General features: G+C 37.3%; 1 protein-coding gene across 5 annotated transcripts in view; it reads right to left on the reverse strand.

Annotated features, from left to right (window-relative positions):
* Positions 1-367: 367 nt before the first annotated feature.
* Positions 368-25,303, reverse strand: part of LOC141439258 (synapse-associated protein of 47 kDa-like) — a 106,918-nt gene continuing 81,982 nt past the window's right edge. For 3 of the 5 annotated variants that reach the window (XM_074103498.1, XM_074103500.1, XM_074103501.1), the window contains 5 exons: positions 11,831-11,968; positions 10,727-10,866; positions 9,917-10,035; positions 9,140-9,253; positions 368-1,647 (listed from right to left, as the gene is read on the reverse strand). In XM_074103498.1, coding sequence (XP_073959599.1) covers positions 1,523-1,647; positions 9,140-9,253; positions 9,917-10,035; positions 10,727-10,866; positions 11,831-11,968 — 636 coding nt within the window. In that variant the 3' untranslated portion in view covers positions 368-1,522. Of the gene's footprint in view, positions 1,648-2,220; positions 6,822-9,139; positions 9,254-9,916; positions 10,036-10,726; positions 10,867-11,830; positions 11,969-25,303 lie in introns of those variants that run through there. The other 2 variants (XM_074103502.1, XM_074103503.1) reach the window with 2 other exon arrangements.

Consider the following 25,303-nt stretch of genomic DNA (forward strand, 5'->3'; position numbering starts at 1 on the left):
GCTGACATGATGATGATGATGATGATGAATAATAATAATCTAAGTGACGGACTAAATATATTTTTACCCAGGAGACGCAAATTGCAGCATTAAAAATCAAATAAACACACAGAACTTTGCACGCAGCCTCTTGTAGATATTGAAGATTAGTGTTAGTGATTATCGTTGCACTGAAGTTTACCATCCACGTCATTATCAACAAACACACTGCATCCGTAACGCCCAAATTAGCTTGTATTGAAACTTGTAATTATAGTCTGTATTAAAGTCCATGCGAATTAGCGGGTCCCGTTCGCGATCCATAACATTGTAAGCCATAATGTAATGTTTGTCATAATGATCGTTTGCCATAACTCTATTTTCTCAAAAATCCATAAAATTTTCAGGAACTGTGAAATGGCCCTCCTACAGAACTCTATAGGTTAGGTTAGGTTTATTTTACAACAATAGGGAAATATTTATAGTTTTCAAGAAAAGAGTTATGGCAAGTGATCATTATGACAAAAAATACATTATGACTTTTAATATGTATGGATTCTAATATAGACCCGACAGTGCACAAATTTTATGATAATATTTAATTGTAAATGATGGCTTAAACTATTGGCAATGAATTGCAATTGCATGCAAGTAGTTAAAGTGACAGGTGTTCAAATTGTTTTGTGTATAATCGTAATCTTATTAAGATAAAAGTTGGACGTATTAATATATCCAACAAATAAACGTACCTACATTCACTTACAGCAATATGGCATAACATTATGCTTTGTTTAGAGTAGGTAAGATCATCAAAACAAAACAACACAATTATAAAGTAGACACAATTTCTGTGGAAAGGATAAATATTCAAGTGTCTTGCGGAGTTTTTTCTCATTACCGTTTCGGCAAGTGTAAAGAGATGATGCTCAAGGTTAAATTTTTAATGACACTAAAGACAATACCAAAGCTAAATCTAGCATGATCGAAATTATTGCGACTTGTCCTTCCGTTGTGCTGATAAACGAGAGACGGTAATGTAATGAATGATGTTTAACCAAGCAGTCAAACACTCGAATACTCACCCTGAATACAACCCGTAGAACTTTCTAGGCCACATCTCGTAATTATTATTCGCAACATTAATATAAATACTATGAACAACTACTTTAAGTAAATGCAACATTGCACCGTATTTAATTACACTTTTAACTCTCATCATAAGAATAAAATTGAGCTTATCTAAAGCTTTCACTATGTTATTTTATCATTACTTCATTCGATTTTTGATTCACATGTCAGCAGGTAGTGTTTTTGGATCAATGTTAGTGAGAATATCAGTGATACAATTGAAAAGTAAATCAAAATTACAGCAAACTTTAACATTTGGTAAACGACGTAATCGTCGACGATAATCTAAAAAATAAACCAAGTAATTCAAATAAAATACACATTAAAATGAAAACTCTGTTAACATGTGAACCAAACCCTAAACATGTTCTATAGATACAACACGGGCCCTAGAGCGCTTCCCTGCGATACTCCCTTATTTGAGATCCTCCCCATCCCCTAGGAGATCTTCGTATTCTTTCTCCAGCTGTTTATCGTCAGCCTTATCAGCTACTACTTCATACTCGTTCAGCTCTGCTTCTAGATCTTTCTCCCATTGCTCTGTAATTTCAAGAAAAGCGTTAAAAGTTTGTCGTAGAAAATTATCGGTTCTAAATGCATAAAATGCTCTTTTGATCTTGTCTTGTAAAAGAAACGGTATTAGTGAGTTTTATAACCTCAGCAACAAAGTATACAATTTGTCGTGTTTAGTTCATAGTATCTGTAAAGCAGTTTCATATGATATTCTTCTACTCATTATCTGTACAAATAGGCAAAAATTCTAATTAAAATGTATATATACCACGCACACTTACAAGATCATTATGAGCCGTTTTACAATAACAAACTCTGCAAAGATTTGTATTTAGCGTTTTGGTTAAATCAGTTGACGAAATTAAAATAGCATTTTATACATTCGTAATGTCAGCATGAATATAATGAAGCTTACGAAATATTAATCAGACACTATTCCTTTATACTCGTCAGAATTGACGTGTGACGCAATTTTGTAGATGAACGCCTTGTAGGAGTCATTTCATAACTTCAATATATTCAATGCAAGCATAAACAAAAGTCATAGTATTATTACCTTAGAAACTCTTCAAAATAGCTCATGAAATAACAACACCGATGTATTTTAGAATAATATAATTATTTCAATTCGTAATAACTAACTATAATGCCAATTTTCATAACGTTTACGTCGTTCGCTAAACATTGTTCTTTTATGATAGAATTACGCTAACTGGCTAGATAGAATACACTTTCGAGCCATTAAAAACTAAATAACGAACAAAATATTGTATGTGTTGAAAGGGAAAAAATCTGCTAAGGTGTTTTTCAGGGCCATAACTTCCAGCGACTTTTTTTGAGACGCTGACGACGTGGACCTTTAAAAAGGTAATTAACGTGGTGCTTTGAGATTCAGTAATTTAAAAAGGCAAATATTGCGACGACGTCACAATTCAGGCCTTTTAAAAGACCTACATAACAATGCACTCCCGATTTAACCGGCAAAAGCCTCTGCCACGGTGGTCGCGTTTGTATTGGTGCAAAAAAAACCGCCGCATTTTACGGCCCTGCCACTAGGTGGCGCCACTGTATATCAAACATATGTCAGTATGCGATCTTAAAATGCACCAGAGTTAAATACTGGCAAATAGATACAAATGGTGCTATTATTATAGCTTACATACTTATTTACCCAATACGGAATTAAGGAATGCCATTGGCATTCTGTAACAATCATTTCATTATTTGCACAAGGGCCGACGTATTTATTTTTAAAAAGTGACATCTGTCGGATTTTCAATTCACTTGACGTTGGATCAGTAGCGCCACCTAGTTACTGGGAAGGCAGCTGTCACTATGTTTCAATCACAAAATAATGCCCGCAGCCTTCCCGGGTCCGTACCAGCCGCAGATAACTGTGCGGTTAGTGAGGACAGGACAGCTTCCTCCCTAATAGCAATATGGAAGAACCGAATACTGTTAACGCGAATATTTTATGACAGCGGCGAATATCAAAACACACAATAGCCAGATTATTTAGTTTGACAGATTTTATCATCTGTAATTATAATTGGGTATCTAGACGAGTGTGGCGCAGACTAATTTAATCTTATGTCACAAACAGTTTTTTTCCTAATGAAGTCATATTCCTTTTGACATATCCGCATTTGTAAACTTTCAGCGTTATTTATGGGTTTTCAACCACACAATCATTATAATTCGACTGTAACATGAATGCGGCCTAGTCCGTTTTTATAGTCAAGTTACTGTCTCTGCGTAAGGACAAAGTCATACTGAAAGCTATATTCTTAAGTGCCTACCTTCATTTTTTAGGTTTGTATTTTAAGTAATATCTCACACCACAAAAATCAGGCCATCTGGTGGCTTCATTCAACATCTAGTAAGTCGCTCATTGTTTACACCAGAGATCGGAATTTAGGGGGCAAAATTTAAAGACAGATAGTTCCTATATCATACAGTAGTGACCATACAGTAGTGACCGTCCCAAGTTTCGTTTGTAAAAATATAATTTCATTCACAGTATAAAAATTAGAAAAAATAATAACTCAATTTTCTTCTTTATTATAACTACATATTTCAGAGTTTAATTCAACTTAATCATCGTCTACAAAAAGATACTTGAAAAAATACACCCTCTGAAACAAAGCTACGGGGCGATTACTTGTACAAGGAGAAAACATAGATAATTTAGCTTTTTGATAAAGGAATTAAATTTCGTCCGCTAAATTCTAATGTCTAAATGTTACAGACTTTAAACTCTCGTACTTTGTAGTCTGCGCCCCCCACTCTCGTTACCCCTGACTCGTCCCTAAATGCGGCATAAAGGTCGGTTTTGCGAGGAAACATAGGCCAGTTTTCAACACCTGTCATTCGCTTCGGACGATAGAGGGCGCTTGGTGCAAATTATTGAACTTAGGTTAACAAATAAAGGAAAACTCGCTGGAGGTGTGATCTTTTAGATCTTTTACCAACCGATAAACCAAGAGGTCCAAGTTTATTTTTATCTTGACTCCAGTAAAGTTATTTTATTACTGCCAGTAAAATTACTTACACTACATCACACCGACCATTGATTGATCACAGAAAACTCGATCCAAAACAATATTTGAAGTTTGGAAATACTACAAACATTGTTTAAGTTCTAGGAAACATTTGCCTCTAAAAGCATTTTTTATTAGACGTTTTCGTTGAAACAATAGGGATGTTGACACCACCAATCAATTGACGTACTTTTTATGAGCTGTCAAAACATAATTCTCCCATAGGGTTTGACCGGAAATAGCAACTTATGACGTCACTTGTTCGCACACTCAATCAACTAACTATTTATTTGTTTTAAAGCAACAAAAATCTAATTGTGTAGTTAATCGAAAAATAATCTGGTTTTCAGAGCTAAAATAAAGCGTTTTTTTACTGGAGTCGTGTCTTCGGATTATTTTTAATGGTGTCAACAACCCTATTATTTCATAGCAAGAATTTCTGTCATTATTTCAAAGTTTGCATTATTATTTCAACTGATTTGCACCCAAAGCCCTTTTAGTCCAAATTACACTATTATTAGATGATTTAATTTCAATACCAACTATTCTACACAATTTTAATTACACTGGATATTTCTCAGATACAATATAACGACCTAATCTAATTGTAAATATTAATTACAAAAGAAAAGGAAGAGACAGTGTTTAAAGTGAACAAAACACAAATTCACCTCTTGAAAAATTCCAAGTGTTCCTTTGGTAACACTTAAAAAAATTACGGAGTAAATACTTTTTTATTCACTTTAGGGAACGTGTTGCCAGTAGGAATAATTTCCTGTTTTTTTTAAAGAGGCAGTAAGTTTTTTTTTTAATTGACTGTCACATAAGTGATATGTCGCGGCTGACGGAGTTGCTGGAACGAAGTTAAACTGACAACACTTTATATTTACAAAATATAAAGTTTGGACATTGCTACTAGTCAAAATCACCAAACCAACTTTGAGAGAGAAGCGAAACAAAAAGCACAGGGTCAAGCCAAAACAGTATTCAAAGCGATATAAGATAAATTCAAGTAGCAATGTCAAAACCAGAAACTTATCGTTACACTACTGAGCGGATAAAATGTGACGGTAGCTACAGAATCTTAGTACAAGAATTTAATCAATACTTAGACATATATATAACATTCAGTAGACATTAAAATGGGTTCCATTGAAAATTTGATAGACAAGTATACAATTCGAGTACCTCAATAGCTTCTTTTTTTTCAAAATTTTATCATGTATTTTTAATATAGCTATTGAAATACATACCTTAGTCATATACTTTGTGATACAACAGGTGATATATAAAGACACGACAATATATACAGTTAGTAGTCCGGCAGGACAAGCGATATTGTCATAACATTCATTATATATGATAGATAACAACGGTGAGATATGGAGCTGATATAATAATAATATATAAACAATTCGAACAGCAATATTTTATAGATATATGCACAAATTATAGTGATACGCGCTGTGATCGAATAATGCCGTTAAAACACTCTCTATGTTATTCCATCTTATACATACAGCGCCAAGTGACATCATTATCTTATTATTAAAAAAACGTGCAATAACTCTATAGAAGAGTTTTTACACATACATGTAAAAACTGTGCGTATTTCCTAATTTGAAATCATTAAACTTGATATTTTGTCTGTCTAAACACTCATGTATATTCGTTTAGACGTACATTATAACAGTCATAATTTAGATTTGCTAGATATTTTCGTGCTATCTCATCTTCACCAACTTGTGAATACAGCATTTGTGTTTGTGACCATTTTATTCAATTTAACACATACGCTGGTTATTATTGCTCTCAGCTGTGATATAACGCCATTATTCGACCAGGCGCGACAATTTTAACTCTAGAAGAGCCCTAACATAGAATATTCGCTTGCAAGCTTCGTATTGACTAGATATTGCCGGTTCTATACGATATCCGCTGTACCATATAATGTAAGGCTCTTCTTAGGCCTACGTCTATCACAAATTCCATCTAACTCGACTTCCAAAGACAAGTGCATTTATTTATCCTTGTCTCTTTCGCACACTACGTGCGTTAAATTTTGCTTTGTTCATTAGCTCGTAGGTATACTGCACTAGTCAAAAACTGGCTTGAGTATTAGGACAGGTTATGAGCTATGCCCACTTCAAAATTTCTTCGTCTCGCACTGCAGTTCTACAACAAAGGAGTTAATCGAGACGGATATTATTATCTCAGTAGCACTGCAAGACACGAGTTTCAAGACAATATTATAAATGCAATTTCAATCTAAAGCCTCGGTCTAATTGTTAAAAATTACTGATATTACCACACTTATAGTACAGTAAATTCAGCAACTAGTCAAACTGTCATTACATTTATAACGTGCTACCTGACAATGCCTCACTATCATCAGACACACAACTTAACACGTAAAAACCTCGCAATTTCTTTTTTAACCTAACCCTTCACAAATGCTTAAAAAAATCGATGACAATGTCGATAATACACATACATATACATATAAATAGGCATAAACGTCATCGTGAACGGCACTGCCAACAACTGTTATGTTAGAATATAATATATACTTGTCGTAACGGTAGGAGCCTATAGTGAATACGACATAGAACCGTGCAATGGTGTTATAAGTGATGTCCCGTAGTCCATGCGTTGCTTAAGCTGCATTCCAGGGGAGAAAATGCTTTTAAAACAGCGGTCATTGTAGCTCTACAGACATTTGACAAGCTGAGTAACAACAATGAGGGAGAGGCCTACGTCCAACTGTGGACGTCCTACGGCTGAAATGTAGTCGGATAACCTTCTCATTGCTCAATCGTTACGGACCCCCTTTAAGGGGGAGAAGAGTAGGGTTTGGCTGGTGCACCCTGGACAGCAACAGTTAACTGATTTATTTAATAATTTGTTAACCGTTGGCTATCTAAACAGGTAACCACAAATAATCTTTCCTATAGATAGAACAACGTTAGAAGTTGGTAGTCTTCTTCAACATTGGCCAAACTATCGATTGTATCGATAACAATTTTGAATTTGATTTCACAAATTTAAATAAATTGAACCACAAGTAGCCCGAAACAGGAAAGACACTTTCACAAGAGTTCTTAGTGATTAGTGAACAGTTTGGCAGATAATTTCTTTAAAAAATGTATTCTGTTTATATAAAAATAATAAAACTGTTCCCAACAATCGTAGGAAGACTCTTATAAATTGCATATTTAATGTTATATACAGCTTGTGGATGCCAGGTAAAGCTTGTCAAATGTGTAGTACTTCCATTAAAATATTAAAGTCTGACAGTTTAATGCGGTAAGAACGCCTCGAATCAGAAAGCATTTTGAACGTATATGCTAATCTCAGCTATAGCCCCTCAGGGTACTTTTAACCAAATAAAAAGGTTAGTAAATTTTTGGACGAGGTGTTTAAGTGCCTATTCGATTTTACTGGAAATACATAACATGGCTTTTAGAAAAATGATTTAACAATAGAAAGGCCACATTTATGATCATTATGATTTACTGAGACGAGGCGTTCCTACCGTGTTAAATAAGCTAAGTTTTTTTTTTGTATACTCTTGGATCTGACGACAGATCCATTCATTTTAATTGTCAAATAATCCTGCTATTTTTTAAAATACAATATATTAAATATAAAGCGACAGCAAAAATCGTTAGATCCAAAGCATGCAAGAATTCTCAAAGTTGGTTTGTCGATAAAATTCAATCAAACATTGTCTTAAAAGTAAAATGCGACGAAATTACTGCAACTGGTGAGACCTTATCTCAATATAGCAATAGTTGGACCTAAATAACGTTAACTCTGGTTACAATGTATCCTGTTCCAAAAATTAAAAACATGTTAGTTTTAACTGTCACCACTGAAACTTTTAAGAATAGGATACACTGTTTTAATAAGTCAACTGAACGTGAGTTTGAATCAAAATAATCAAAAACCTTATTGATAACGATGATGTCGGATGAGAAAAGTACGCAGGATAATAACCTACATCAAATTTCATACTGCAAAGAATGGAAATGAGGGTTTTCACTGAGCGAAATATCGCTAGATGGCGTTACTATCGTGAGGTGCGTTTGACGTTTGCTCGTGATTGGTTCAATAACTAAATGAGCCAATCGCAAGCAAACGTCAAACGGACCTCACGTCACGATACTAACGCCATCTAGCGATATTTCGCCTCCGTGAAAACCAGCATTGATGCAGTTTATTTGTCTCAAAGTGTTACGTACAAGTTAGCTTCTTCGACACAACAAGAACAATGACATTACATACAACGAATATCAACTAAACAAAATGGCTAATGTGTGTTTAACTAAATTATAAAAAAGGAGAAGCATAAGGATCGATGAAAAGCTTCAAATATTTACAAATACTTTTTTTTTAATATTCGACTGGATGGCAAACGAGCAAGTGGGTCTCCTGATGGTAAGAGATCACCACCACCCATAAACATCTGCAACACCAGGGGTATTGCAGGTGCGTTGCCAACCTAGAGGCCTAAGATGGGATACCTCAAGTGCCAGTAATTTCACCGGCTGTCTTACTCTCCACGCCGAAACACAACAGTGCAAGCACTGCTGCTTTACGCCAGGATTAGCGAGCAAGATGGTGGTAGCAATCCGGGCGCACCTTGCACACTTGAACTTTTTTTTTAAATACCTTATGTAGATGTTAAAGTAGCAACTTCGAACGCAGAAGATATTATTTAAACGTAAGAAAATCGAATTAAAATTGGTCTTTAATCATCTGCCAATCCGGAACGATATTAATTTTAAATTGACATTTCGACAATATCGCCATTAAGCGACGATTAATTAGATTGTCCGGAAGATTTAATTCAATACTCTACATTATCAATACCAGTCTATTGAAAAAGATAGAAGTAACATTGAATTTGAATTTGAAAATAATGTACATATTGTTATCTTTAAACTTCAAATCTTCTCAAATTTAAGTCGTCTTACCGTCATCGTTCTCTCTATCGACTTTCATCGTCTTTATCCTTTGCTTCGCGTCATCAATCGACTCCTGAGACGACTTCTCTTTGGCAATGAGACTCTCGCTCGCTGATTTTTCATCTATTTAGAGGATAAAGGAGTAAAAATAAAACATAAAATGTAAAACAAAAGTGCAATAGCAAATGATATTGATTTAACAGCCGTTAAAAATCAAGTGGGTGACAGATGTCAAATTAAAATGTTGATGCATGCAAATCAAATATGGACACATTTTTCGACGTCACCTTGGTGAACCTTAGAATAGAGAAGAAATATTTGGAACTGCGTGACAACATACAGCACAAACGTAATCCCCAGTCACTTGATGGGGGTTACTATGTCTGCATCTTATGTAATGTACAGATGTAAAGCACAAAGTTTTTCTATCGTATTTTATCGGTAAAAATCTTATTTATCGTGCTCTCTCAACTAGCTTTAGTACACACACATCGTACAGCCGTACATTTTTCATTGCGACATTTTGACACTAAATGATATATTGTTCCATGTTATTGACACTTCGGGTGCCGTCTTATTCCGATTTATATCCTATTTTTCCGGATAGAAAAACCATTATATATAAAGTAATACCAACGAGTAGAGGTAATTATGTTATGAGACAGAAAGGGAGCGAAATAGTAATAATGATGTATCAGACAAAGGTGAAGTATATCTCATCTCGTTGGTTTTGCTTTACACCTGTAATGACAAGACTAAAGTTGTGGTGTTACAGTGAGGGCGTACCCTGAGAGTCGTCGGCGCTCTGCTGGCGGGAGCCGGCGGCGACCGCGTCGGCCTCGTTGGCCTGGCAGATCAGCGACAGGCGGTAGAAGTAGTTCCGCCAGAAGTTCTCCTCCGTAATGCTGGAACACGAGAGGTTGCCGGTAAAAGTGGGAATTTAGAATTTAGATAGAAAGATAGCGCGTATTTAACAGTTTTTTATGATTTATGGTGTAGGTACCTATTCATTAGATTGACAGACATTTGTCAGACATTTTTGATAGACATTTGCTACGGGATTAATAGGTTGCCCGGCTGATATCGCTATGTTTACGTCGCTTATAGTATGCTTGAATGTTGCTTAAACAATATTATGTAAACAATATTTTAGTTTGGTAATTGCTCTTTAATTTGATATTAAAAAAAATATCCCATTTCAGAAGACAAGCTTGTAGCACCCGTTACTTACATCATTTACATTGAGCTTCATTTATGTCTCGTCTACGTCCCGGATGTTATTCTTTTCTGGTCTCCACGATATTCTATTCAGGGATATCCACTAATCCCTAGAATACTAGTGGACCACTAGTATTCTAGGGATTGTAGTACTAACGCTTTTAGGCATGAGTTAAAGCGTATCTTTTCCAGGTTGGAATGCTCGGCTACGATGATGACGGCCTATATTTTGTCGTCAGTCAACGAGGTCTCAGCATCAATATTAGCTTTGATACTCATTGCTTCTTCGCATCCACTACGATTTTTACCACGTCTTAACGAGCGTCTATCAGGGGATCCTGTATTCGTTTTAAAGGGATGGTACTTCATGGTACTCACACTTTAGGCACGAGGTCGAAGCGCATCTTCTCCAGGTTGGAGTCCTCGGCCATGATGGCGACGGCGACTGGGTACATCTTGTCATAGTCGAACTCGAACTCCACGCCAGCCGGCGGCGCGCGCACGAAGTTCCGCCGGTCCTGAGATAAGGAAACGATCACATATTAAATGCAAGTTAATCCGGATAACTCACGTCTTAAATCGAGTTTACTTGGCGCCGAGTTGCTCCCAAAGGAAGGGCTTCTAAACTCGACATAAGACGTGCGTTATCCGGATAAACTTTCAGCGTTTCCATTGGTTTATGACAAACAAATTCCTCGCAACACTTCCTCGTACATCTCTGGTGGATACGCAGCCTAACATCTGCCACAGGGGATCGTGCAAAAATATCTGACACGTCCTATATACCGGCTGCAGAAATAGAGTCGTACCTATCAGATTTTAATGCACGCTTTGTTACGCCAGATGGCGACTGTATTCATAGGGGAGTTGAACTTCAATGAGGGCTATCGCGTATGGATTCGCCACTAGAGGCGCTAGTGTAGCGTGAGGTTTCCGAAATGTCAAATCTCATAGTTTTTGGGTTACGCGGGTTTATTTATAATTAGAATAATTTTGTGAATATTTTGCAATATCTGAAATTAATTATGGCAAATATGCGTTCCGGGGCAATGAATGTCTGTGTTTTGAGACAGTTTTGTCTTTCGGAAACCTTTGTCCTCCCTTTTTTCCGAACAAAACGGGGACTATGCAACACTGTGGCATGCTCGATATTTTTATGGTACGGTTTTAAGGTGTATTAAATATGATTTTAATCTAAACTTTGTTTTCACACCCGTAAAAACAGACTTTGAAAGCCATACTTAAAAACCTCACGCAACAATGCGCCATCTAGTGAGACAAAAAACGATAGCCCTCATTAGCCCAAGGCTGCTCTGAGGACACCGTGCTGAAGTAGCGTGCATTGGGTCAATTGCAGGGTAGGCAGCGTTAGATCGCGCCGCAGCAGTGCGCCGCCAGCACCAAGCACGGTAGGTAGCTGAAATTGATCCAGTGCACGCATATGCCGTGCTGTGTAGACAAGATAAGATAGGGTGTACTCACAGTGGACAGTGACAAGCACTCCTCCTTCAGCGCAGCCTCGTTCGGCGCCCCAACCCACGGTGCGGTGGCCGCGCCGCCGCCGCCCGCCTGCCCCTTGATGAACGCGTCCTGTTCGCGGTTGAACTCGCCGAGGATGCTCTGTGGACAATAACGAAACATGCGTTAAGAACGGTTGATTGAATATCAGCAATATGGTGTCTCAATTTATTTCAGTGAAACTTCGTTGATTTTTGATACCCGGTACTTTAACATGATCACGATATATTTCTAAAATAACCTCGAGTCGATCTTTTTCATCTACTGCCGTTACAAACCATATGGCAAGTTAGCTGACCATAGTATTAAATACAACCATTTTACGAAACGGTCGACCCAAACCACAAAGTGATCAATTCTAAAATCTCGCCACGACATACACTTCTGTGGGCTCTGTTTTGAGCCAGTTGCATCGTTTCATATAAAACTTCCTGTAAACAAATTTAACGATCATAGCAGTAATAAATATCCAACAAAGATCAAGCACATTCCAAGTGTTCCAGAACAAATCCAGCAAAGTAAAGTCATTGTCAAGTCACAAAAAGCTTAACCTCACCGTTGCCACGTAGCCTTCGACTTGATTTGATTGCCAAGCAAATGTTTGCCACGCGTGTGTGCTTAGGACGGCAACTGCTTTGCAAAGGCGGAGCGAAAACAAGGTAAGGTCTTAAGTTTTGACTTGCTAAATTAGATTAAAATCTTTCTGGAAGCCTTCCAAGGCAAAGCTTTTATATAATTAGGACAACTTTCGAAAAGGTCGCGTTATATTACGGGGGCTGGAGACAAATCTTGTTACAGCATTAAAGAAATTGAATATACATGGGTTCGGAAACTTTTTAGATTAATAAACTCCAATGTTGTAAATACTTTCATTAATTACGGCTTAATGAAGCTTGTGGTTACTCGTGAAACTGGTGAAATATTGAGATTATTTGCAATAGTTCCTTCGCCAGTGCCTTTGTTGGATTAAATATATTTATTTTCGCACTAGATCCGTCAAAACAAGTTAAGCAAGAAGTAACTTGTTGAGAAACAAGGGTGAAAAACAAAACAAAGTTATTATGATCAACTAGTTTCCCGACGTGCTCCTAATAGCGTTAGAAAGAGCCGCACACAGCATGATAGTGCAGCTGAGACGTTAATTTGCAGTAGAACATTAACTACACTTAAACTAAGCAACATTATTACAATGACAATGCAAAACATAAAAAAAAAACAACTTTTATTGCTGAAAATAATACTCTGAGAATAAATAACTACAAGATATCATAACATTAAAGATATCAAAATGCAAAAGTCAATCCAATCCTAACAACATTACGCCCTGTAACCTCAAACTTCCGCACAAACGCTGTCACAACTTGTAAACGAGCTCCATTGTACAAATCAAAGCCGACCATTAACTAGGCCAGTGGAAGGCAGTAATCAACTAATGAACGGCGCGCGAGCCATCAATATGAATACTCAAGCAAATGAATCGACTAATATTAGATTTGACGCCGAGGTTTGAAACTTTACGTGCCAAGGGTCAGAGAGAAAATAGTTGATCATTGCGTAGTTTAAGTAAACTGATAAGTTTGTAATTGGTTAACATATAAAAACTGATAAAGTTTGGACTATCTGGCTTAAGCTTCCGTAAACTAGGTAACCAGACGAATAGTAATCTAGATATTTATTTAAAGAATGAAGATATTTACGAGCTTTAAGCGAAACGGAAGGTAAAATTAGAAGCTTAACGCGTCACGTGTCCTAGAGACTACATTAGTCCCTATCTTTTTTTTGCGGGAAATTTCCTAGAGACTACTAGTAGACTGTACTGGTAGTCTCTAGGGCATTTCCCGCATAAAAAAGTTAGGGACTAATGTAGTCTTGGACGCGTGACGGGTTAATAAACGCCTTTAAGACTAGGTAGGTATTCACGTTGTCATTTCTAGATGATACGTAGTTGAAAATTATTTCCATGATCCTTGCATTAGTGTACTTGCAATTGCTAATACATATTACTTAGACTAATTGAAATTGAATTTAGTGCAAGCATCAAAATTAATAACGAAAATTAAAATTCAACAATACCATTTGATAAAGTGAATTTAGAATTGGACGCAACCGCAGATACAAGTCCTAGTAACTAGTTTAATTAATAAGAGTGATAATTTAACAAAGGGACCCATGCAATTGTTGACCCAGATTAGCGAATTGAATAAGTTCTGATTGGTTTTCATCATGGGGCTGTTTGTAAAGAATCTAATTAATATTATTTTGTAGGTTATCCGTTTATTCCCTCAAATAAATTGGTCTATTATACACAAAGTCCAATTAACCATTACAATCTATTAGATTTATTTCTATGGACCAAATCTACCTCATTAAGTAAATACAACTCAAAATATTCATCAGGTGCCTGCGAATTTGAAAAATGAAGCCCAAATTGAAGATTTGCTATCTCTGAGTTTGTTAATTTTAGGTCAGCTGGTATCATAAATTGCTGAAAATAAACCTTCCTGGATACTAATCTGTTAAATCAAATAAAAGTGAAACACTCTGTCAGAGTGAACAAACTGGATTTATTAACAGCCACTTAATTACATAACCTCTCATATCACATGTTAATATCTAGATGGCGCTACTGTTTTTGAAACTATCTGAATGTTGTACTGCGCGCACTGCAACAAAATCCAATTTGCACATTTTTAATGGAAATAAAATACTAGAGGTCGTTTGGAGATTACTAACCGTCTTTAATCTGTTAAGCTGCTCTATCATAGCACTAACAAATAGGATAAAAAATAATATTTTTAAACATATTATGTCAATAGCTTAAGATATGGAATATCTAACGTCGCTTTCCTCAGCGATTTCTCAAGCAAACAGTAGCATGAGAACAAGATTAAAACTACCAATGTCATTCAACATTACAAACACATAAAATATCGCTCCAATACCTTCATCGCCTTCTGGCAAACACAAAATGATAGAAACAGTGATATACAGCACTCAAGCAAACTTTGCAGACAAATCGAAACGTCTAACCTTGATAAAGTAACGGTTAAATTATTGAGAGAGCAATCAATTACAACAGACAATTAATCAGTAACATTCCTAACTCCCAAAGTTACATGACAAGGGTACGCCAATTATTCATTAAGTCCATCGTGAATAAATAAAAGGATTCGGTAATAAGACTAATTCTGATTTTGAGAAAGTCTTTACAGATAGAGTTTTATAAAATCAAGCGTGACAATGAATTTACTGAATTGATACACTGAAAAACTCTGAAGAGAAGACCAGACCATTTTTAGAATTTTAAATTAAAAGTAAATAAATCCAAAACGACAGCAAGTACAAAAAGCGGTTTGAAATGAGAACACCAAATTGAAAACGAAATGTGAATATGCCGTATTCTTGCAACGGACTAGCTTGACACATAATATCAATTTGAGAAACCAACCTACTGAAAATGTGAAGCAACAGCAAAACAGAAAATTTAATACCTGATCAACAATCAAAAGCTGTCGTTCATCATTAATTAACATAACACGCTCCATCAGAGGGCGATGCGCGATTACAATCAGTATTTTCCGGTTTAAATCAGATAGCCACTACGGGAATGAAAAGCCTATCCAGTTGGACAGGGAAATAACAATTTTAAAGAGTGAGAAGTTTAACTTAAAAATTTATTATACTGACTAGAAGCCATATTATCTAACGCACAGGTGCTCGCAATCGCACTCATCTCTTTCCACCCGCACCTATATCGTATCGTATGACAGAAAAGAACACTGAATGTGATTGTGATTCCGAGCGTGGTAGCAGGCGTATTTGATTTTTACAAAGCTCCCGTTCATCCCGAATTAAATGAATGTTTTTAATTAAAAGTAAATGACACAGGTCAGGTCAGGTACAGGTCATATCCATATTATCAAGCTTAGTAATTTATACAGAGCTCGCAACGCTGCTGTTGTGGCGGCAAAACAGACTTATCGCTGCGCAGTGCAGAATAGTTCAACCCGCAGTGTTGGCTGCGCTAGTGATACATCCGTAAGCAAGATTCTGACAAGTACCTTTTCACATATCCCGGTACCCGGATAACAGGGGACGGGTATATGGTGATGATGCAAGTGTAGAATCTTTCAAATGTACCCGTGTTATTTATCCGAGTAACGGATTCCAACTACCCGACAAACGGAAAGCTGAAAGTTCGTGATAAAAGCTTACGATCCAAAAATGATTTTATTTAATTTCGCAAACTGCGCGAATGGAATAAGTTTGCCGTCGGCTTGATGACAGCAGTATTTAATGGAAAATTGCTGATTGCGGGACGCGGATAATCCCGGGCGCGTGGCGATCGCGGATTTGTCCGGCCACCCGATGGAACGTAGTTGGATGCAGATTTAATCTGGAGGATATTGTTTACGGCCAGCGTTAATGGCTTTTATTATATTACTAGCTATGGCATAGAATCAAATTTCATTTGCAGTGTTTCGAGAATGATGTCTCATTATTCTGTTTTGGCGTAAATTTTGGGTAGCTGTACTCGACCATACTCGACGTAGACTTAAATGGGCCTTTGTTGTCTAAAACTACACCCAAAACAAATAAATAAATCCAGGAAATCGGAAAGTCATACGGAACCCGTGTTGTTTTCAATCAGTACAATTATGTAATAAACATTTTGGCTGTCATAAAATTTATTAACCCGTTTTACTTTCGACTAGATTTTGGGACGGAGCTCCGACATTTTTTCAATTTTTTACTGTAGTTTACTTACGAAGTAATTATATTGCATTCATTATTATCACACAGTATGCATTATTGTGTTCTGATCTGAACACCACAAATCTTAGTATCGTGGTATTTCGTCCTTTCATGCACATTTTTTAACTTCACCATAAATGAGGTGCGAAACAATGGCATTGTAAAATAGCGTTCATTTCTTTTTTAGTTAAACGAAATCAAAAAAGCCTGGCCTGGACCAATAATTTAATTTTTTGCTCCTGTTGCAGGGCCCACCTTGTATACCGAGCGGCAAAAAATCTGGCCCTAAAATGTATGCATTCATATGTAATTTTGCATGTACAGTGGGCCAAATTTTGTGCTGCTGAGTATATTTAGTTTGCAAGTTTTTCCTAAGCGACACAATTAATCGGAAGACAAAACGGACTTCTCAATACCTCTAATCTAATAAAAGATTTCTATTTCCAAGAATAGTTGTACCTCGCATTTCTCGACTCGCCTTTCCTGGGGGCCTGCCATGATCTTTTCATAAACGATCCAAACGCAGAGCAGTTCAATTTAGGCACCTAAACTGAATCGTCGAAATTTTTACCACGACGTTTATTTCTCAGAGCTGTCTCAATGGTTTACAAGTGAATGAAAGACCGATATTGTCTCTGGTTCGACAATGAAACGCTAAGTCGCGAAAGGGATGCCGCTATATGCAAACCAAATATTTTATACTAAAACCTCTTTATTTTGGAAAACCATAACTCTATGTCATTCCGTGTTCTTAGCAACCGTTGTGTTGATAACAAATAAATGTTTACGCTGTCACTAATCCACGAGTCTCTTTTCTCACTGAAAAATTGTTGTATCAATGAGGAGCACAATGTGACCCTATACCTATGAAAAGTTATAAAACTTGAATAAAAGTTTAAAAGTTCTTGAAATTTAAAAATATTCCACATAAAACACTTAAATTCTAAAAGAATTGACAGAATGAGTAACTTATACTGAATCGCTAAATTTGAAACTGAAGCGATTCAATTCCCACACAAGTTAAGCGTCATGGTACGAAAACCGCTTGAAGTGAGTGAATGAAAATGTCTGTATCGCTATCGCTGTCGCTGAACCGTGCTTGAACTGAATCGCAAAAGTAACGTCGTGGTACGAAATAGCGATGCAGTTCAGTTTAGAGCCTAAACTGAATCGTATTAAGAGAACGTGGTAGGCCCCAGCAAACACAATAAGGTGGAACGAAGACGTATTTACTTTGTCTAGCGTTTTAGGAAATTCATCTTTCTCACTTAGAGGATAAGGTTGGGAGAACAGAGATTAAGGTTGGATAAACGTGCGGGATTCAAGGAAATTCGTCGTTTCTGCTAAGACGGTAAAGGCAATATATATAGTCTTGGACGGGGGTCAGTACGCGGCCCCGAGACAATGTATTTTTAGGCCTATGTTATCAGTAATCCGAGCACATTGGGACGTTACGGATGGCAGGGTCAATGGACGGTTTAAAAGTTCATATACAACAGCGATAGTATCTTTTATTGTTATGAATTTCAGTTAGTATTAAGGAAAAAGCTCTGGGACAATAGATTAAATTAAAAAAAAAAACACTCGCTCGATTTCAGAGCAGGGTTTATTCCCACCTGTTACCACCAATTTGATATCAGTGGTAACAGGTGGGATTTTTTTCCCAAACTAATGGGAATAAAAAATCCCATCTGTTACCACTAAACTAATTGGTGGTAACAACTGGGATTTTTTTCTCAGTAGTTACCACCAATTTCTTTATTGGGTATGAGATGGGGAACAAAATCCAATTAGTTACCATCACATTCATTTTAATTTTCAGCAGTTTATTGTCAACATATTAGAAAAGGTTCTATTCTATTCAATATTCATGGAGTTATTTTATCTTATCGCGAATATTTTTCCTATCTGTTACCACTAAAGTAATTGGTGGTAACTACTGGGAAAAAAAACCAGTAGTTACCACCAATTGCTTTAGTGGTAACTACTGGGATTTTTTCCCAGTAGTTACTACGAGTACTTTAGTGGTACAAGATGGGAAAAAAATCCAGCTGTTACCACTGGTTAAAATTGGTGGTAACAGGTGGGAATAACCGAGAGCAGTAAGAGTAACTATACCCCTAGTATTTTCATCGAATTCATCAAGCAGCTTAGAGATTATTTGGCTTGAGCCAATGATATTATATGTTACTATCGTATGTATAAGCTCACTGGCTTGAGCGATGAATGCTGATGATCCTAATCTAGCAACTTACTATACTTTATTATACGAAAGGAAATCGTATATTATACCTTCAGTTGAGTTAAATATAACGTATAACAACATATTGCAACCCACTTCTTCTGCCGTATCTCGCTGTAGCATACATTAAACCATAAGTTATATAGTGCAATCCCGATGCACTTGGATCCATTAGGATCCCCTATGTACCCCTTAGAGCGAGAACCGAAGTCTTAATGGTACTCGAAGCTTCCGATGATATACCCGTAGGGACAACACAAGAAAACGTATAATGCGTAACAACCAAAACATCTTTGTACATTATTACTTGCACAGTACGTCATCTTTTGCTATGTCAGAGAAATCTCAGCTTACACGCGTAACGTTTTAGCGTTAATATGGACGTAGACAAATATTGGATGTATATTCAGACGTCTTATCCGCTATCATACGTTGTTTACAAAATAGGGAAAGATGAATCGATCGCTTATTGTATTTGTATGGGAGATTGGTGGCCCTGGATATCTTCGCGAAAAATCGTTTGATTTATCTTACAGCACTAACCTCACCCACATTTCTACACCATCTATATGGTCCAAGAATGGACGAATTAGGAAGATGACAAGTTGGACAGAAGAACATACATATGGTAATGCAGATCAGTTGAGAAAATAACGAGATAATAACCTAGACAAGTGCTGGCGAGCTAAGAACATGACAATATAGGAATGTGGACGAATATATTTTGAGTCAAATTGGATTTGATATAGAAATAATTGATTTAAGAATAAATTCATATAATGAAACCTATAAAACTGAAGATGGCATTTAAATCATCTCAGCAAAATGCGTAGAATTTTCAGTACCTAATATTGATAAAACAGAAACAAATACAAGGTTTATTTGAAACTTTGTTGGTACGCTATCGCATGCAACAGAATGTAACTTCGTATGAGGCATCGTCGGTGGCGGAGATAGTTTATGTCTGTCTCCGGTGGAGGCTGAATGTAAAGTAGTACCAATGGAGGTGCTGGAAGGAATTCCAACTTTGTTCCAGTGGAATGATAAAATATTACCTTATATTTGAGTTCGCTACTCTAACTAGTTTTATTACTTTGGATACAGAAACACCTAGTTATGTTCAGTTGTTCGAGAGAAAAGGTCATTTAAAAGGAGAAATTATTGAGTGAACTGAAGAGAAAATTTATCTCTATTGAGCAGCTACAATACGACTACGGCTGTTCATTTCGATTTTCAGCGCAATAGACAAGTACAAATTACGAGTGTAGATTAAACAGACTTAGGAAAATATAAGAATATTTTTTGAAAAAGTTGTAATACTTGATAATAAATGCCACACTAACGTATGATAAAAAAGATTGCTGGGGCGTCAGAAGGTTTCAGTATATTAATTAACACATTGTAGTGAAAGGAAAACAATGCTTCGTGGTTGAGTTGAACCGAACAAATGATCGTAATGCGTCACGTGGACAAACGAGGTTTCAGCTCATGTAGCGATAAAAACAACCATTAAACTTAACAAGCTGAACGGGTGCGAGTTATGATCACGGTATTATATAGTCGTATATATTAGCGTTAACCCGCGGCTTCGCACGCCGTAGCCAGGTGTAATGATTGAATACAAATTCCCGAGGGAATCATCAAAAACGTGGATTTCAGTAACGTTGCGTAATAAGCGACTGCGTCAAATTTCATGTCTCTAATCCTTGCAGTTGAAAATTTGAGATTTTATCACGATCCCGTAGGAATATCGGGATAAAAAATAGCCTTTGATACATACCAAATCACATCCAAACCGGCCAGCCATTTTAGCGTGAAGGTAGCAAAAACTTATCTTATTGACAATACCTAATTCATTTCGCGACAGCCAGCTCCAAGTAAAAGTACCTACCTTGCGCGCGCATAACCTCCCTGTGCAAAGGACATTTTTCTGTTAACAATGCAGACCCGAGATCGGATTTGCTTCGTAAAGTACGAAGTGGCGCGCATCGTTAGGGGACAAAAGTTGACTCGTGGCGCGATAGAGCAGACAAAAGAACTCGGGCCACCGTGTCATATCTACATGTATATGCTCACATTGCTGCAGAAAGTGGATACGGTTCATATGGGTTATGTATGAGTGGCTTTGATAAAATTGGGGCTACGTCCATTGATTAAACCTCCCTGCATGCTTCTTAAAGTATAAATCAATTGTAAGAATAACTGCCCAATGTATAGTCAACCAAGATATTTCTTTACCGCCCTAAGGTTTAATGTCATTTGTAGCACTTAAAACGTCAAAGCCTATTTTCAAGCACAAGTCAATATGACAAATTATTGTTTATTATTGAAGTCAAAGTGAACAGACACCTTCTAGCCAAACGTGTGCCATCTTAGGCCTCATCTTCACCTTCCATCAAGCGAAATTGAGGCCAAACGTAGCCTATTTTATATTTTTTTTAAAGTAGAAACTAACATTAAAATTGGTAAAGCACTTTATGGTTGATAATACTATGTGCAGAAAGTACGGTTTTTTTAAATAATAAACTATAGTTTATGTTGAAATCATTTCTAAAAATCGAAAATATGGATAATATAGGGTCGGTCTGATCTGAAGCATAGTCTATTTATAAAAAGTCAGGACTTCAGAACGAAGATTTTGACATTCAAAATCGATAATGAAAAAGACATCAACAACAACGCGAATATATTAATATTCAGGGAATGATAAGTGCAGGATAGGACGATGCTACGAGTATAAGGATAAATACAGTAAAAGTGGAACTGCTTAAATTTGATTATGACATGCACAAGGACGAGTAAGATAATTGGGGGAACTTGGAAGAGCCTGTCCTTCCAACTGCCACTCAGTTTTTAAATTGATCGACGGCAAAGTAGACTGCTAACTGAAATGTGAAATGTGCGTTCGGGAAGCTTCGCAGTGTCTTTTCGTCCAAATTACCGCAGTGTTTGAAGTCAAAAGTCTTTGACCAGTGTGTGTTGCCAGTGATGACATACGGATCTGAGACGTGGGCGCTAACGATGGGCCTCATGAGAAAACTCAAAGTCACTCAGAGGGCTATGGAGAGGGCTATGCTCGGGGTTTCTCTGCGGGATAGAATTAGAAATGATGATATCCGCAGTAGAACTAAGGTTACCGACATAGCCCGAAGAATTACGAAACTAAAGTGGCAGTGGGCGGGGCAGATTGCTCGCAGGACTGATGGCCGATGGGGTCGGAAGGTTCTCGAATGGCGTCCGCGGACCGGGAGACGAGCTGTCGGTAGGCCTCCAACAAGATGGAGCGACGACTTGGTTAAGATCGCGGGATCGCGGTGGATGCGGAAAGCATAAAAACCGGTCTGAATGGACAGTCTTGGGGGAGGCCTATGTCCAGCAGTGGACGGCTTGCGGCTGACATGATGATGATGATGATGAACTGAAATGTTAAGTTAGATTTGTTTAGTTAGGTTTAGAAGAATCTAAATGAAGAAACATAATAAAATGTTTATTATAATACCAGGAGATTATAATGTTTCATCATACACTGACTAGGCTGAGCCTGTGTCTTGGTGTACGGGGTTGATATAATGACAACAATAATAAGAAAAAAATCTCATATGCTATTTATATCTTTACAATACTTTCGGGTGGTAGAATTTGTGTTATGCCGCTTAACAACAATGCTTACGCTGTCATGGTACGGCGTAGATATCAAGTCAACCATTGATAATCTGAGACACAAGGTAGATTATCTTAGCCCTCTAGGCTGACAGACATCACGAATTCTCCGGTATTAAGGTTATCCATGAGCAGTGGTGTTCGCTCATTTATTAACAGATAAAAAAAAACTTTAAAAAAAAAACATTTATGAAAAAAATCGACATTCAATCGTGTCATATATTACGGACGATCACTCAGACAGTTTTCACCTATGCATTTCATTTAAATATTCTAAATATCTCATTCGTCAAACTTAAAACAATTGTTTGCTGTATCCGCCTAAACCCACCTAAACAGAACACGTATATTCACGGCAGCTCAAATCACGTCCTACCGTAGCCAGGCCCGTCCCTAGAATCCCGCTCACGTATCACTTTATTGACGCTTAATAAAAGCCGATGGAATACAACACCTATTCCTAGACACCTACGCAACGTGACAAATCTTTTCGGGAAAAGCTAAGTTAGACGTCACGTTGGCGTTTGAGAAATATCACTGGATGGATCGTAAAAAAATAAAGGATGGCTTTTTATTCTATCTAGGTGACGTCTTGTTCTTGTCAAAGTTTTTTTGCTGTTCAAGATATTCTTTCATCGAGTTGGAAAGAAGCCAGTGTCCCAACAAATGTGCCGGGTACAGTTTTAAATTAAGTTACTAGCACCGGTAAAATCGACTGATAGAAGAAAATAGGAATAGCATTCTCTTGCTCTAATATTAAACTATTTTCTGTGCATTTGCTGACGCTTGTCAAACATGTGGAGCCAGCATTAAGTTTTGATGAACATTAATATCATCAATTCATCATCATGAACCTACAGCAGTCTAGTGCTGGATAGGTCTCCCCTGATGGGCATCATTACACCCTGGTCCTCGGGTCGACGCATCGAGATTCTACCAGCAGCCTTTCGTCCTACACTGCGTTTGCCGAGACGCGGTCTCCACTCGAGAATTCTTTTATTCCAACGGTTGTCGGTTCATTGGCAAATATGACCAGCCCATATACAGTATGATCAATCAAAAACGTGATTCGACGAGTTTTTAAGGTCGAACTTTAAAGTCGACAGACAAGTATTATCGACACTTTTATGTAGCTTTTACGTAAATAGCGCGAAGCGCGGCTACATTTCGAAAAAAAATTTCATCAACGCATAAAATATTCAAATAAGAAGAAAATAATGACAAAACCTATTCCATCCAATGGCGTAATTCAAAGTCCTTTACAACAGCTTTACAATCATTACCATAAGGCACCCCGTCATTACTTGCAGGTAACAAAAACCGTACAGCATCATCCGCTTCGCCATTTCCGAGGCGAACTGCCCGTGCATTAAACAGATAAGGAAAATTTCCTATTTAACAGACACATCCCAAATTTAACGAGCTTCCGTCGCCATCAACTGCATGGCAACGTCGGATTACGGACGGTGAACTGAAAATGTCGTTACGAGTAGGTCGACACTTTGGCACCTCGTAAATTACGAGATCCAAATTGAAATTACGTTAAACGATTATAGCGTTCTTCTTTACGGTCAACCTTTCGGCTCAAATTAGGACAAAATTTACAAATATAAATGAAGCCAGTAAAAGAATTCAGTAGGTCTGTGATAGGCAACATTTGAGAAACTACAAAGGATGTTCTCGTCGCCAATGACACCCATTCCCGATTGACTAAAAGACATGAATGCGGAGTCGAGACTTAGTACGGAACGCTCACACTGGTTATTCTACCAATATACAAGAAGCTACAGAATACATTCAGAGATGGACATCCGACAATCAACCAAGTATTTGCAATAGTTTTACAAACATTAAAGGTACTCACGGTCTACATCTCCTAACAAATATATCAAGAATTCTAAGCTTCCCCACCCCCGGACCAAGAGTCTGGACATCGAACAAGATAAATTCCTAGGCGGGGCCGGACCCCTGTTTTGTGTGCGTTCGCTTTTTCAGCCGTTTCAGATGCTGCACCAGCTATTGCAGTTTCTATAAAGGTAGGAAAGAGCCAGCCTGTCACTACAAGTTGCGACCCAAATGCTCAACCCACCTTCCATGGGATCAAACTCTTACCATCAAATTATACATCCACTCTGTCATATTCAGTTAATTACCATGCCGTGGTTAATCTCAAGACCGCTATTAGCAGTATAACACCGGATCGCGCTGGTAATGAGCCTAACATCTTTACCGGCTCCGAACCTCTTCCATCATTCCCGAAGATTGATCGCTCGAGGGTTATTATTATTGAGGAGAAAAGTTGCTTGTGATACCGGTTAAGTACATATGAAAACAGTTGTAAAGATATTCGATAGCAGAAAGGGAGTTTTGTTTTGAAAGTTTAATGATATTCGCAAGTCGAGACGTTTCTGTTTCGCATTAAAAAATCATGACTACCGTTTGACGTCACCCGTGCGTCTTTTACTTACACAACACTACCTCTTACCATCTCACCTATTCATTTTCACTCCACATTTTAATATTTTTACAATCGATGTAAGTTTTAATTTGAGAGCCTAAGATCTATAATCAAAAAGAAGACTAAATAAATTAAAAGTTCTACATCAGGGAAGAATCACAAATTTAATTAATGACTGGCAACTCACATCACAGTATTTTCTGGGGGACGTCATCCATCAATAGATGCCGTCCTTGCCCTCTATCGGTCAAGGCACTGCCCTAGTTCTGAAAAGCCCTGAACGTTTCCAGATATATATCTGGACTTTGCAGCACTTAAATTA

Source organism: Choristoneura fumiferana, chromosome 20 (assembly GCF_025370935.1).
Source record: "Choristoneura fumiferana chromosome 20, NRCan_CFum_1, whole genome shotgun sequence".
In the NCBI taxonomy this organism is placed as follows: Eukaryota; Metazoa; Arthropoda; class Insecta; order Lepidoptera; family Tortricidae; genus Choristoneura; species Choristoneura fumiferana.